This window comes from Bolinopsis microptera, chromosome 8 (genome assembly GCF_026151205.1).
Source record: "Bolinopsis microptera isolate Bmic1 chromosome 8, MBARI_Bmic_1.0, whole genome shotgun sequence".
Lineage (NCBI taxonomy): Eukaryota > Metazoa > Ctenophora > Tentaculata > Lobata > Bolinopsidae > Bolinopsis > Bolinopsis microptera.
The window spans coordinates 1,643,388-1,659,713 of NC_087079.1; the positions used below are offsets into that span (position 1 = coordinate 1,643,388).

General features: G+C 40.6%; 2 protein-coding genes across 3 annotated transcripts in view; both read right to left on the reverse strand.

The window, feature by feature from the left end:
- Positions 1 to 16,326, reverse strand: part of LOC134819948 (short transient receptor potential channel 4-like) — a 219,816-nt gene that overhangs the window by 169,253 nt on the left and 34,237 nt on the right. The window lies entirely within an intron of this gene.
- On the reverse strand, positions 1,064 to 16,210 carry LOC134820018 (Bardet-Biedl syndrome 2 protein homolog). Of its 2 annotated transcripts, none has more exons than XM_063830195.1 (16): positions 16,020 to 16,210; positions 15,747 to 15,860; positions 15,047 to 15,162; positions 14,080 to 14,174; positions 13,630 to 13,846; positions 13,226 to 13,406; positions 12,779 to 12,883; positions 12,271 to 12,423; positions 11,874 to 12,041; positions 6,706 to 6,851; positions 4,567 to 4,747; positions 4,157 to 4,235; positions 3,595 to 3,725; positions 3,270 to 3,439; positions 2,007 to 2,082; positions 1,064 to 1,818 (listed from the first exon to the last, which is right to left on the reverse strand). In XM_063830195.1, the coding sequence occupies exons 1-16, from the start codon at positions 16,134 to 16,136 to the stop codon at positions 1,690 to 1,692; spliced, it is 2,178 nt and encodes a 725-aa protein (XP_063686265.1). In that variant the 5' UTR covers positions 16,137 to 16,210; the 3' UTR covers positions 1,064 to 1,689. The 2 variants fall into 2 exon arrangements, with proteins under 2 accessions (XP_063686265.1, XP_063686264.1); XM_063830194.1 differs by having other exon boundaries at positions 4,558 to 4,747.

Here is a 16,326-nt window from a genome sequence, read left to right on the forward strand (position 1 = left end):
TCGCCGATCTGCATACGTGGTTGCGAGAAGAATTATTTGATGCGCGGCGCGACCCAGTAGTGCATCGCGCTACAAGTTCATTGCATTACGATCCTGTAAGAATTATTTCAAACTATTCAAAATTCTAGGAGTTATAGGCATTTAAGGCGATAAATTAACCATTTTTCGTTATATAACGGGTGATACTCGTAAAATATCTATTCCATATATTGGACCGACGAGTCCAACTCGGCGCGCGTCCTGGTAGGTTGTAAACCTACCAATTTTTTGTCCTTTGTTCACTTTTTGCAATGCACAGGTAAGGATGTAAGGAGGTAAGGAGGCCCACATACATCTCGACGTTATCGTGCTACACGGTGAATTTTCATTATTCACAGTCAAAGGCAACTTTTGGTACCAAATTTATCAAAATCAGAGACAAAAAATTCTGTACCAACTCATGGCGCTTATTACATAGACTATTAAGAGCTATTTAAGAGAAAACGAAAACAAATATGGTACAACTGGCTGTAGTCCTCTGCTAGCTAAGTCTCATGTTAGCTAGCTGATAGGACTATAATACGCGCATTATGTAGAAATCAGCAAGAGTCGTGATGTTTTAGCTTAAATTAGGTCTCGCGCGTTCCGCAAAGTACATAAGTAACCAAAACAAACCTCTTTGTAACCGTCGTCCAATAATTCAGAACATTTTGAGATAAAAATAAGATTTATCATTTAGATGGCTTCTTGTTCTAAATGTTTAGAAAGTTCAATTAAGAGTTGTTTCTGTCCTACAAATGATATCTTACGTTTGCTTAAGGATCAATCTTATCAGCTGGGTAATGTTTGATGAGCCTTCCTGGATGTGACAGTAGATATTCTACAAATGACAGGATTTCGGATGACAAATAGATCTGCTAGAATGTGTCGCCCCCAAAAGCTATGGAACAGCTTGTTCGTAATAAGGGGGAACGTGAATGTAAGTCAATTTGACGGTGTTATTTTCGATGCTTTGTGAAAGCTATCAGAGAGGAGTTCAGCATTGATATGAACCGGGACCTACGTTATAACAAATGAAATGCAGTTTCAATTATCTAAATAATTAATGTAATAAATAATCAGATGTTCTCATTGATATTGGTAATGATGGGTACAAGTTTGTTTTAACACGTGATTACGATTAACCATTCAATTTGCAGTATCACGAGTCAAAAAAATCTGACAACTTATTTTGATAGAGCTATCTGTATATTATACTTTCAATTTTCTTTTATAAATCAACCTTAATCTTATGATCATATTAGTGAAAAAACAAAAGACTAGAGATCGTATTCAACTTTTGAATTAAATAATATAAACGTTTGTTGCATTATATAATTTATACAAGTTATAACCAATCTGAAAACTCTGTATGTTTTATCATAAACTATGGAAGAAATCGTAAATATTTGGTTCTAATTCTGTCCATTCTTTACATTATACACCACACGAACAAAGGCTCCAGGCCCTCACAAATCTTAAATGTAATGCTATGGACATTATAATATTATAATACATAATCTGTACGCGTATGAATATGTACATTATAAAAAACAACCAAGATAAAGTGCTCTCTGAATTAAAATTACATCAAGTAAATAACTTATTTACTAAATAAGTAATGTGGACTGAAAATAAAATGTACAAAAAATACATGATAAGAAGCGGGCTTCAAACACCACCACATTCGATGATTTTGAAGAGTTTTTCAACGTCACCCTGTTTGATAGCACTTCGGCAGGCTGTTACAACTTGAGTTTTAGGTTTTCCTACCCTCAGACGTCCTGCTTTCTGAATACCCTGGGAAATAAATAAAACTTTATAAATTTATATTGTATAATATTAATTTAAAGTATCGAACTGTTAAAGTGCTCTCCAATTTTTCTTAAAGAAAAATAAGCCGGATTCCGAAGAATGGATAGTGGCATGGATACGTCTAATTTTTAGGGTATATCTTCAAAAAGAATAATTTAAAATGCTGCTTTAACCTGATTGACAATCTTGAGACAGGCGAGTAGCTCGGAGTGATTGTTACAACGAATATTGTAACCGTTTACAAGATCCCTGTAAGAGAGGAAGTTAAAAATAATATTTCGCAGGGTTTCCATAAAAATGTTCTGACCCAAACTTCTGCATCTAAAGAGAAGGCTCCGATTCTCATATTGATGATACTCTAGCTGCCCAATGGGACAGCACCGCGGACTGTGTTCCTTGACTAATAGTACCGTCCCTGATTGGTCACCAAATAGCACGTGACAAGATCGTTGATCGTGATTGGTGGCCATAGTATTGGAGTGATACAGGTGCGGTTTCCATTGTTACGAGATTCGAGCACTTATTATACTAAAATAGGGAACGCTTCTCTTCAGGAAGACAATGCGACATAAAAAGAGCTCGCCGAGTGACAAGATCGCATTTTAAAGTTATTATAAAGGCAGATCTCAGGGACCTACGAGAGCATGGCGAGATGCTTATTAATAGATCCTTCCTTTCTCTGGTTCAATAAAAACAACAAATCTACCACGGGGAGATGGGCCAGAGTGGAGCTTTTATTCGATTAATTGCACAAATAAATACCAAGGGATTCTCTCACAACAGTTCTGTGTCATGAGGATAGGTAAAAGCTTTATTAAGATTATAAATAGTAATCGAGGATTGCAGTATTTTAAGTTCAGATGATATTTTAACAGCTAAGTATTGTCATGGCGACGTGATGTCCATATCCACTTTACATCCATTACCAAAGTACTGATCTCTACCCAGGAATGTGATGTGTTGTTTTAAGTGCTCCAGAGAGTTATTTCCAACCTATTTTACTTTTTAAAGGACATTCTACAAATAAATACCAATTAACCCCCTTTACAAGAGCAGCCTCAGATATACAATATAGAATCAGTTAAGACGTTGGTAGGATATGCAGTTGTACCCCGAAATAATGTGCCCAGGGTAAGTGACCATCAATACCATTAATCCGCTACTAATGAACAACAGTATCTTGATTTAGGATAATATGACAAAATAATGTGTCAACACTACACAGTCTAGACCCTAGTGCGTTGTCCTTCAGCGGAGACAGGATTACTGGGTTAATTTTCTAGCATTTTCAGGTGCTTTCATATCTTTAACACTATATCCGGTGGTCTATTGCATCTTTAACCCCATCTTTAACAGTTCGACTGTCCGATTTTAAAATTACATAATATTGTCTCCAGATAGACTCAACTGAAATCGTCAACGAATTAAACTCTAACCTGTTAAGATCGTATAACTTGAGATAACTCTGTTTCATACTGTTCATGTCGTTCATGAGGCGCGCGTCCTCCGCACGTACCACCAGACTCCGGATCAGATTGCTGTGGTCTGCCATCTCTGCTGTAAGCTTCTGTCGGACGTTGTGATACTCGTCAACTTTAACCAGTACCTGATGTAAGATGGGATTAGCAACAAGCTCTAGGTTGTGGAATATGAGAGATTTATAAAATGGCGTGTTGGTAATAACTGAGACATTATGGCACAGATTTCATGGTTAAGCTATTAACTGTAAACGGGGAAACAGGTAAATATTATATAAAGCACCTCTTTAAGCTTCTCAATAAAGTCGGGGAAGTTGGCGGTGGATGTCATGTTCTCAATATTAAGAGAGGCAGCTAGAGCCTGTACTATATCCCCAACCAAGTCAATATCCTCACAGTGTATCGTTATTGTACCTGAGCGGATCCGAGTTAATTCGTATTAGCGATCTTAAAAGCTTAAATGAGGTGGCGGTAAAATCATAAATAGTTTAATCTTGTCTCAGTGGAGCGTTTTTTAACCACCACTTCACACATTATATCATTAAGTCAAGTAACAGGCAAAACACAATGTAACTCCCGTGACTAGCAACTGCGGAGTGTAGTTCTGTAGCTGTCAACTAAAAATCAGAATTCATAAACTGCGTATGAATTTAAAAGTTTATATTAAAGTTCGTATTAAAGTATTAGCACAACTTTTACAATAATTGGACATTAAATCGGGGAAAGTAAAATAAATATTCCTGCTGCCAACTTAATTTGTCTCTCAAAATACTTCCAGTGTCTCTCAAAATGCTTCCAGACACGAAAAGTGCGCATTATCTAAATTGCATAACTAAACTATTAACCTGGAACCATGTGGAGGAATATTGGACATCCAGTTCTCAGCGCCATCAGTTTTAGATCAAGTTCCGTGTCAGCAGAAATCTGAGGTATTTAGTTAAGATATTTTGTAAAATACAGCTGTTTAATCACACGTTTGTATGATACTGACAATTGAAAACATTATTATTAAGTCTATTGAGATGGGAGGTGGGATGAAACTTGAAATAAAGTACGCTTGACAGTCATATTTCTAGTTGGTGATATTAATTATTGCTCTGCTTTGAATACAACTATTTTTGCTGCCATTTTTTGAATATTTCGTGTGGTCACAGGACGGTTTAAATGCACGTGCAAATAATCGCGCGCAACACACAAAACACACATGCACACAACACTCTCGTGCAGTGCAGTGCTACGAACTCACTGCGCAAACCTCCTCGTCCAGCAGGAAGTTCTGATTAATCCACATCACCACCCGGTTTATCCGCTCGTTGACCGGGAAGGAGACAAAAGATTTGGGCTTAGCGGTGTTAGTGGGAGCCTGGATGTAGAGGGTAAAGCGAGGGAGCTGGCGGGATAGCTCAAACACGTGGTACTGTGAACTGTTCTTGTGCCTGAGGGAGGTGAGTCAGAACACGTGGTACTGTGAACTGTTCTTGTGCCTGAGGGAGGTGAGTCAGAACACGTGGTACTGTGAACTGTTCTTGTGCCTGAGGGAGGTGAGTCAGAACACGTGGTACTGTGAACTGTTCTTGTGCCTGAGGGAGCTGGCGGGATAGCTCAAACACGTGGTACTGTGAACTGTTCTTGTGCCTGAGGGAGGTGAGTCAGAACACGTGGTACTGTGAACTGTTCTTGTGCCTGAGGGAGGTGGGTCAGAACACGTGGTACTGTGAACTGTTCTTGTGCCTGAGGGAGGTGGGTCAGAACACGTGGTACTGTGAACTGTTCTTGTGCCTGAGGGAGGTGGGTCAGAACACGTGGTACTGTGAACTGTTCTTGTGCCTGAGGGAGGTGGGTCAGAACACGTGGTACTGTGAACTGTTCTTGTGCCTGAGGGAGGTGAGTCAGAACACGTGGTACTGTGAACTGTTCTTGTTACTGAGGGAGGTGGGTCAGAACACGTGGTACTGTGAACTGTTCTTGTGCCTGAGGGAGGTGGGTCAGAACACGTGGTACTGTGAACTGTTCTTGTGCCTGAGGGAGGTGGGTCAGAACACGTGGTACTGTGAACTGTTCTTGTGCCTGAGGGAGGTGGGTCAGAACACGTGGTACTGTGAACTGTTCTTGTGCCTGAGGGAGGTGGGTCAGAACACGTGGTACTGTGAACTGTTCTTGTGCCTGAGGGAGGTGAGTCAGAACACGTGGTACTGTGAACTGTTCTTGTTACTGAGGGAGGTGGGTCAGAACACGTGGTACTGTGAACTGTTCTTGTGCCTGAGGGAGGTGGGTCAGAACACGTGGTACTGTGAACTGTTCTTGTGCCTGAGGGAGGTGGGTCAGAACACGTGGTACTGTGAACTGTTCTTGTGCCTGAGGGAGGTGGGTCAGAACACGTGGTACTGTGAACTGTTCTTGTGCCTGAGGGAGGTGGGTCAGAACACGTGGTACTGTGAACTGTTCTTGTGCCTGAGGGAGGTGGGTCAGAACACGTGGTACTGTGAACTGTTCTTGTGCCTGAGGGAGGTGGGTCAGAACACGTGGTACTGTGAACTGTTCTTGTGCCTGAGGGAGGTGAGTCAGAACACGTGGTACTGTGAACTGTTCTTGTGCCTGAGGGAGGTGGGTCAGAACACGTGGTACTGTGAACTGTTCTTGTGCCTGAAGGAGGTGGGTCAGAACACGTGGTACTGTGAACTGTTCTTGTGCCTGAGGGAGGTGGGTCAGAACACGTGGTACTGTGAACTGTTCTTGTGCCTGAGGGAGGTGGGTCAGAACACGTGGTACTGTGAACTGTTCTTGTGCCTGAAGGAGGTGGGTCAGAACACGTGGTACTGTGAACTGTTCTTGTGACTGAGGGAGGTGGGGTTGGGTCAGACTTGGGAGTAGGAACTGAGGTATCTTGGGATCTTTTATCTTTTCTCTAGGCGTGTAGTATTAGCTAATGGGTACTGAGCAATTAAAAATATCTGTAACTCCTACAAGAGAGTTTTGTAGTTATTACATCTGTCAGCACGTTGACAGACACAATGTCGAGGTTCGTGACTGCTGAGTGTCATCAGATTCACTTAGCTAATGGTAGATATATAAGTAGTGTCACGTGGGTGAGGTTAGGGCATCAAAATGGTTTTAGGCGAACCCTTTTAGCACTTGAAGTGCTAAGTGCTCAAGATAAGATCCAATAATGAAACTCAAAGTAGCGTTAAATATAGAAGTTAAATGTCGTATGACCACAAGTTCGTGACAATTCGTTTTCATCCCCATTAGAGCATGCTCATTGATCCGGGTAGACTCACATTACGATTTGAAGAAGTTGACGATTCATTAACTTTTAAGTGATTCCCAAGTAAGTGCCCATTCTCTCCATCATAATAAAAAGACCCACCATTAGCCGAAAATCAAACCAACTTACCCGACGAAAGTCTTGACATGTAAGTCAATGGGGACGTCTTTAGGCGGGAATATAGGGACACTGAGAGCGGAGGTGATTCCACTGGAAGGTGGGTGTACCACGTGACTCTCTCCGTTAAATATCCCTTCGGCAAATATCATTACTGCCTGAAATATATGGATATGTTACTGTCTGAAATATGTATTTATAGATTACTTTAAAATACATACTAAAATAGTTAACAGCTAGTTAAGGGGGCTTCATGAAAATTTTCTCGAAATCAACTTTTTAGTTATTTCTAATAGAAGGGAGTGATATCTATCAGCTGCTTTTGATCACATCGAAAAACATTGCTGGTCAAAGGTTAGCGCTCACGGGTAATTGTGTTGCGCGGTCTTTGAGGTATTGGCCGTCAGATCAACAAATACAGCTGTTAACGATAACTTAGTTCTTCAATGTAGAGTGATATTAAGAAATAAATTCATATACATCAGTTACACAACCAAATTACCATCAGGTACACAGTACACCGCGGTTTGGATATTTAGTACAGTAAAACCCCGATTTACCGCGTAGTTTGGGGGAAGGTCATTTCCAAAATGGTTAGAGGGTAACTAGGGTAGCTATATATTGAGTGATATTTTTAATTGAGAAATTTAACGAATTATTCTTGTAGATGTTTAATAGCTTATTTTTGGTTGTTTTCTTTGTACCGTTTCAAACTCTATACATTATAAAGTTTACCAATTTCTTGCCTCAACCATTTACTACTTCCATATGATTGCGTAATATAAGGATAAAACATGGTGGAAGCAGTAATCGACCGGGATTCCCGGCGCCGTGAAATCCCGGCACCGGGGGAGCTATTTCTTCCCGGCCCCGGCCCCGGCCGATTTTCAATTTTTGCCGGGAATTTGGCCGGGAATTTTTGATCGAAATCGGCCTAAAACTTTCATATAAGTCTTAAAATTACATTAAAAACGAACATTATATTGTCATGTAAAAATAAGTTCAGATCCTAAGTCCTGAAAAGTTCTAACTTGGCCGTGGATTTATTAAATTCACGGCCCCGGCCCCGGCCAAATTCCAGAACGGCCAATTCCCGGCCCGGCAAAATTTGGACATTCCCGGCCCCGGCCCCGGCCCCGGCCAAATCCTACCCCCGGTCGTTTACTGGGTGGAAGTCTTACAGAATTTTGACGAGTTGGACAATTTACAGTAAAACCTCGCTTACCGTAAACCCCGATTACGTGATCCTATGAAATACGTCTCAAAAATGGGTCGAACTCCTTAATTCCCCTATCGGCTTGAGTGCTTCTAAACCATAACCCCTAGTTGGAAACCAGTACTTTGCAGAGGAAAGGTTGTGATCTGTCCGGGTAAACCCAGACCTACAGTACGACCCGTTTTAGTGTACTATTTCTCTTTCCTCCAAACTGTAGTGCGAATCGGGGTTTCACTATAATTATTTTGGTCAACTGGTTAAGTTCAGAGGAAGCCTTTGCCATCGAATTTAATTCTGAAAACATTCAAAAGTGGCTAAACGTGATCTTAAAATGGAATAATAATGCACATATTATAAAAACGAGCAAAGTGAAGTAGTTGCTGATCACACAATTACCTGTAAATCATGAAATTATTAACATCAGCTGTAGGAACAGGTTTTTTTTTTTATTGAAATCTTTCAAATCGATCAATTACATACAAATTTACACAATGAATGAACAACATTAAATTTTCTCAAAAGTATAAGACTCCGATAAAATCAGATTTTCTAGGACAAAATGTATGTAATCAAAGGACCTGAGGGTCACCAAAACACAGATGTTGAGAGCAAAATGCACCTCCTGCACAAGTATGGGCCCACGAAAATCTTAAATTTTAAATAGAATTTCAAATAGAAACACACAAAAATATCAAAAGCAATCAAATCATATAATAAAGTGAAATCCATGATGTGATGACATGCACTAAAATGAGAAATGAGAAATACAGACAACAGGGATTTAAGCTCCTTATGAACATATTGTTAGCTTTAGGTAAACTGCTTCACATCTCTGTCTCGAGGGAAAAATCTAGATCATAATCAAAGTCCTCCGGCATAATTTTATCCCACATGTAGGAGGTCAATTTGCTTTTGAACTCAGAAATAGTCTCTATCTCACGTATATCTAGAGGAATATGATTCCATTTGGAATGGGTCCTAAAGTAAAAGTTCTTAGCAAAAGCGTTAGAGCTTGCTCGTGGTAAGATCGAGCTTACAAAACATAAGGGGTCCATGTGGCTATTTCTTAACCTTGAGTGGCCTTGATATGGTTGCAAATATGAGGGTAAAGTGACAGGAATATGTTGCTTCACAATTTTAAAGAAGAAAATAAGGTCAAGAAAGTCGAAGCGGTCTTCTATGGGCATAATCTTAAGCTGTCTGCATTTCTGAATGTATGTGGATGGTGGATAACTCATATACTCCTCGCGAAGAATCCACTTAATAGCACGCTTTTGGAGGCCCTCCAGCTTGCTTATCTGGGATTTTGTGACCGGTCTCCATATAACTGAGCAATGCTCAAATTGACTTCTCATTAAAGTGAGATACAGTACTCTACGACGATTTACATCTTGAACAAAATAGCAATTTCTCCTTGCCATGCCTAATTTTTGGTTGGCCTTTGAGAGGACTTTAGAGCGCTGGTCTTGCCAGTCGAGATTCTTGGTCACAAAAACACCCAAATCCTTTTCATGATCGACATAGTCAAGTGCGATTCTTCCCATGGAGTATACAAAGTTAAAGAGTGGTAGGACACTAAGGAGGGAAACTGTTTCGGATATCCTTCCTGCGACGGTGAGGACCTTACATTTGTCGGGATGAAATCTCATTTTATTAGAAAGTGACCAGTCATGGAGATAATCAATGTCCTTCTGCAGTCGCAGGATATCAGACTCCGAAACAATCTCACGCCAAATTTTAGTATCATCGGCATACAGTGACAGTTGTGTGCCAGGTGAAATCCCCACTGATATATCATCAATGAACATAATGAACAACAAAGGTCCCAAAATTGACCCTTGTGGTACACCAGATTGGGCGTTTCTCATGGAAGAAAACTTACCACTTATCAAGACCTGTTGTTGCCTGTCTCTTAGATAATCAGTGATGAATTTCAGTAGCCTCCCATCAATACCAAATTTGCTCTTTAGCTTAAATAATATAAGATCATGGTTAACTGAGTCGAAAGCTTTGGCAAAATCAAAGTAGACTACATCTGTTCTCATATTTTCATTCAGTGAGAGAGCTAGGCTCAGGTCACATAGACCTACAAGATTAGTTGCACATGATCTTTCAGCTCGAAAACCGTGTTGTTTATCGTTGATCATGCCGTTAGTAAGTGCAAGTAACTCATCTTTAATTATGCGTTCAAGAACTTTGGTGATTAAGCATGTAAGGGATATTGGCCTATAATTTGAAACCTCGTGTTTATCACCTTTTTTATATATGGGTACAACGTGTCCCAGTTTCCACTCCCTAGGTAATGTCCCAATGTTGTAACATGAATGAAATAATAGTGATAATGGGTATGCAAGCCCAACAGCACAGTTTTTCAAAAGTTTCCCATGAATACCGTCAGGCCCATAAGCTTTGTTAGGGTTAATATTGGAAAGGATTTTTCGAACCCTTTGGTGGTCAAATGCAATATCAAAGCGCCAATCGTTTGAATAATCAATATCTATGTCGTATAATGATGCTTCAGAGAACTGCTCAAAGAAAAAGCCATTAAATAAGTTGGCCTGGTCCTCTGGGCAGTTGCGGACAATGCCTTTGTAGCTTACAAACTCAGGAATTCTTTGACTAGCTGTTTTTGATTTTACATATGACCAGAATTTTTTTGTTACAAGAGCGCTATCATCTGATTCATTTAATGTTTCTCGCATTTTTTGAGCAACCACATTTTTGAAGTTTTTCCTGGCAAGGGAGAATGCTATTTGGGCTCTATCGCTTTTATGTCTATCTTTATGCAGTCTTATTTTCTTGCGCCATGCATCATAGCACTCTGAGTCAAACCATGGATCTTGTCCATCTGTCTTAACTGAGCATTTCTTGATGAATTTGTCAGTGATATTAAAAAGTTTTTCTTTAAATTTTTTCCACCCAATTTCAGGTTCTGTGCCATTAAGCAATACATTCCAGTCTGTGTGCCGGAGTTCATGGTTTAACCTCTCCCAGTTCACGTTTTTATAGTTATAGCACATACGCTTAACCGGCTTCTTCCTATTTACCTTAATGTTGATCTTAAAGTTAAATAATTGAACTGCACGAAAAATTAAATCTATGGTACAGTTAAACCCCGATTTACCGCGGAGTTCGGGAGAAAGAAATAGGCGCGGTAAATCGGGGTTTGCGGTAAATCGGGGTTTTACTGTATAACTTATCAGTAGCTCGCGCGCAATGTTTAAAATTTAAATACTTGCTGGTTCGGTGGCGTTAGTTGTATTGATAAGAAGTTGCACGTGCACGTACCTTGATAACGGTGGTGTTAGTGGTATTGATAAGAAGTTGCACGTGCACGTACCTTGATAACGGTGGTGTTAGTGGTATTGATAAGAAGTTGCACGTGCACGTACCTTGATAACGGTGGTGTTAGTGGTATTGATAAGAAGTTGCACGTGCACGTACCTTGATAACGGTGGTGTTAGTGGTATTGATAAGAAGTTGCACGTGCACGTACCTTGATAACGGTGGTGTTAGTGGTATTGATAAGAAGTTGCACGTGCACGTACCTTGATAACGGTGGTGTTAGTGGTATTAATAAGAAGTTGCACGTGCACGTACCTTGATAACGGTGGTGTTAGTGGTATTGATAAGAAGTTGCACGTGCACGTACCTTGATAACGGTGGTGTTAGTGGTATTGATAAGAAGTTGCACGTGCACGTACCTTGATAACGGTGGTGTTAGTTGTATTGATAAGAAGTTGCACGTGCACGTACCTTGATAACGGTGGTGTTAGTGGTATTGATAAGAAGTTGCACGTGCACGTACCTTGATAACGGTGGTGTTAGTGGTATTGATAAGAAGTTGCACGTGCACGTACCTTGATAACGGTGGTGTTAGTGGTATTGATAAGAAGTTGCACGTGCACGTACCTTGATAACGGTGGTGTTAGTGGTATTGATAAGAAGTTGCACGTGCACGTACCTTGATAACGGTGGTGTTAGTGGTATTGATAAGAAGTTGCACGTGGGAGGGCATGCTGTCCGTTTCCGTGGTGACTTGTAAGGAAGTCTGTAGTTGGGTGTTAGCTGGGATAATGCCCATGTGTTGGCCGTCTACGTCGGTTGTAGCGCTCAGTTTCAAACCTCCAACCTGTGTGATGGGGTAGAAGTGAGGGAAGATCACTGATCAGGTGAACGAAGTTAACACCCAACTCAAAAACTAAATATTATATTGTTTTAAAAATCATAATAAATATTCATTAACTTAAATCGTAATAAACATTGATTAACTGGATGATTGGTTATGGTAATCTACGGATTACAATTGGGCCACAACACAACTTTCGTTACACATTATAAAGCTAAAATTATGAACTGACCTCCTTTCCTGCTTTGGTGTTCTCACTGTAGTTCTTAAGTTCTAGGAGCAAGTTGTTCTTCCTCTGCGCTAGTTCTCTGACCAGGTCTTGTTCTGCATCATTATCCATCAGGTTGTGGGACGAATCCTTGTTGGCGGGAGAGTAACCTCGAACCTTGAGATAGAAGTGTTATGACGTCATGACTGAACTGGTCATGAGAAAATGATAACGAAATTATTGATATATTCAACCGCCACATAGCCACATGACTGAATAGTGAATGTTGTTCTTTCGTTTGACCGTGTATGTGATAATGGTACTATTATTAGTCAAATAGGTTTCTCTTAAAACCACAAAAACATAATTTGAGGTCATAACACCTCAGATGGTAGAATATACCACCAACTTCAATCTGAAATCTAAAAATAATCAGACGGCCAACCAGATGTCCAGCCACGATATATGGTTGGCACTGAGCCACACGTGACACGCACGTGACAACACGTGACAACACGTGACTAGTACTCACCTCCCCATCCACACTACAGGTAATGAGCTGTTTAGTCCCGTCCCGCCTGTAGTCGCCCTCTACGATGCCAGCCACTGCTGAACCAAAGTTATCTTTAAACACTACCTGGGGGAGGAAACCTTTAGCTATTTCAAAGCGGGGGTGAGGGTAGAAAGATGGTGCAACTTGCTGAAGATAATTAGAAGATAATATTTAACTAACCATTACCATTTTTACAATTCCACTAAATAATTTTTTTTCTGAGTCTGAAGGCGTCCAATCGATGTTCAAATTACCTAGTTTTAAAAATTTAAGGTACCAGTCTGTTTTAAGGTATTGTTCTATCGCCAAACTATTAAACCACCACGAACAAGTTTAGCCCACGTGACCAGCACGAACAAGTTTAGCCCAGGTGACCAGCCCACGTGACCAACACGAACAAGTTTTGCCCACGTGACCAGCACATACCTCTCCGTTATGGCTACTCCTGGCATCAAGTTTACCACTACTCCACCCCGTGATCAGCTCCGGTACTCCGTCTCCGTTCAGATCATACGAGAAGATGGACACCGCCTGGTTCTTGGACTTGATCCTCCAGAAGCGTGAGTTACGGTCGTACACTCCCACTGTACCGTTAGCTAGAGCGTACCTGTTGTAGGTCAGGTAAGGAATGTGGCGTGACGAGATATATCTCTGGTTATTAAACGTGTACCAATACCAACACGCACAATGCAAAATATTATGGATGGAACTAGTAAAATGCCTGGTATTCCACGACAAATCCAGAACCCATCCAGAATTTCCAAACTCTAGCGACAGCTCCGTGACTGAAAGTATAATCTGCTATCTCATTGTATCCACAGTAAACTTACCCGAACTTGCTGCCGTTCATAGCAGCTAGACACGTGACACTCTCGGTCTCAGTGATCTCAGCTATCATCTCATCAGAGTGGAAGACCCTTATCTCGTAGTCCTCAGAACCCACCACCAGCTCGTTGATGTTGTCCTGGTTGTAGTCGAGAAGAGCCAGAGAGCACACGTTATCCCCCGTTACTGTCCAGAACTTGTCATCTCCGTCTTCTGAGAAGCCTGGACAACGAGACAATGTTAGAAATATAGTAGTTATATTACAGTTAGTTGTAAATTATAGTTGTTCTGGATCAAGATGAAGAACTGGGCAGATTTTAACATACTTTTAAATAATCCTGTAATTTCTAATTATTATTATATTTGAATAATCACATAATATTCATATTGTTATTTGATACATTGTTGCATAAGAACAGCAAGCATATAAAATAATCCTCATACCCTCCACCTACCAGAAATAGAGCAGTTACCACCAGTGAACACCAGTGGAACATCACAATCAGCAATGTAGCCGTGAGCTATCGTGTTCACCCCGTCCGGACACTCTCTGTAATAATATTGGTGACTTTTTTTGAGATTTTGGACTCGCAGACTACCTAGTTGAGAGTGTACCACAACCTAGCACCCTGCCTAAACGTTCAGAACTACCGGACCTATGTGGCAAGCCTGTTCCCTGAACACAAAAAAAGTAGTAATGGTGCAAATAACACTTTTTGTTGCAGTTATTTTATGTGCCTTTCAGAAAAGTCATTTACAAAATAAAAATTCAGTATACCATGCCCTATAATACCAGAAGATTTATTATGTTTCAATCCAGGATTCCAGACCATTTGAAACCGCACAGCTCCGGGGGTCCCGAGTAGTAAGTATATAATAATGCTCACTAACTGACCTACACTAATGGAACCAGCTATATCATCACGTGACACAATCACCGAATTATTCCAAACATCCTCGACAAAGAACCCAGGTCACTTAAACCTATAAAATGTTAAATTTGCAGGAACTCTCCCCCTATTATAACAATAACAGGCAGCTACAAAGTTATTTTGGTACCCTCATATAATCGATTATGCTGTATAAGTATTGGATGTCAGATGTTAAAATAGGGTGGTGGCGGGTCTCCTTTATTGTACAGACCCCGGTACTGAAATGCCACAACATATTCAGGGGCTGCATTAGGGGCTGCATTTGAGCTCTGAGCTGAAGAACTTTAGCTGTAGATGTAAGGATGTAGACATAAGCAATTTATTTCAAGATCAACACCCTTCTTTTCTAGACATCCAACTACCTAACAGCCATGACATCATAGTAAAATATGCAATATTAATCATAGCCACAACTTACATACATGTGACTAAAGAAAGAAAGAAAGAGATTTCCTTGTGTTTTATTGCGTCATACTGAAGATTGTTATACCTGTAAAAGAGGTCGGAGTTGTTGTGAACGTCGTAGGCCAGGAAGTGAGTCTGTGATCCGACGAACAGGGTATCCTTGTCATCAGCACCCAGGCATCCCGCACCCATCGCAGAGATCTGCGGGAGAGAGTGAAGGTGTTATAACAGTGTTATATTAAGGTGTAAATTATAAAGGTGTTATATAGAGGTGTTATTTTTTATCATACTGTGATCACAACGAATGTGTGAGTTGTTAGTACCTGTAGTACTACTACTATACTACTACTGCTTTACTTTACTTTACGTTGTTTAGCTGCAAGGGGTCATCTATGAAAACCACCCTTTTTCTTTTACTTCGGACAACCATGGCCGGCACCAGCACTTACAGGAACCCGAAGGATCGATAACTAAGGCCAGCGACGGTTAAGGTATTATACCACACTTTATTCGCCCGTGGCTCCGCTGTATAGATCATGTACAGCTCCTCATTTAACCCTCACACACACGATTTCTCGAGAATTCGGCTGAGTAGACCGGGGGGCTGCATTGGTCCATCGGAACCCTTAGCAGAACGGCAACGCCGCTCACCCCATGGCTAGTGGCACAGGCGTAGATCGAACCCGCAACCTCGTGATTGAGCAGCATATCACGAGTAAGGCAGGTCGACTAACGAACTGCACCGCTAAGCCACTTAGTACTAATACTACAAATAATAGTAATACCTGTTGCCCAATGTTGAGATAGTAAAGATCAGGTACAAGGTTGTCAGAGGTAACTAGTCTGCTGCTCTTTCCCTCGCTCATCTGGGACCCACTGAACGGGTTGTGGATAAACACCTAAAATAGTTGTTATTGTTGTTATTATGTTGTATAATATGTTGTCATGGTGCCACATCTCTAACATTTCATGATTTCATAATTCCAATTTAACTAATAGTGTGATAAATATTTAAATAAACTATTAATTAATAGAGCGATTACTGTCAATTACTGTACCTTTCCGGCAGAGGTAGCACATGCTAAGTTAGGATTTACACCATCAAATTTTCCTAGTGTAACTCTCCGTGGGAGGATCTTCTGTTTTAGCTTTAGTGTAAAGAGTGGAGCTAGCATCACGTGACTCAAAGATAACAGAGATCAGATAACAGAGATCAGATAAGACAGCTTATTCCATATCTTCCTACAAACCAAACAGTTGGTCATTAACAAATATCTTGATAAAATATGACTCAATTGCACTATAGTTTGAAATTTAATGTATTTATAGAGTTTTTCGCTGATAACGTCGCGTCTTGTATTGACA

Excerpts from the sequence above, each read along its gene's own strand:
- LOC134820018 (XM_063830194.1), bottom strand. The coding sequence starts at position 16,136 with ATGCTAGCTCCACTCTTTACACTAAAGCTAAAACAGAAGATCCTCCCA. Across the intron at positions 4,748-6,705 it reads CATGTCAAGACTTTCGTCGG|GCACAAGAACAGTTCACAGT; the intron begins GTAAGTTGGTTT and ends CACCTCCCTCAG. Across the intron at positions 1,819-2,006 it reads GTCTCAAGATTGTCAATCAG|GGTATTCAGAAAGCAGGACG; the intron begins GTTAAAGCAGCA and ends TTTATTTCCCAG.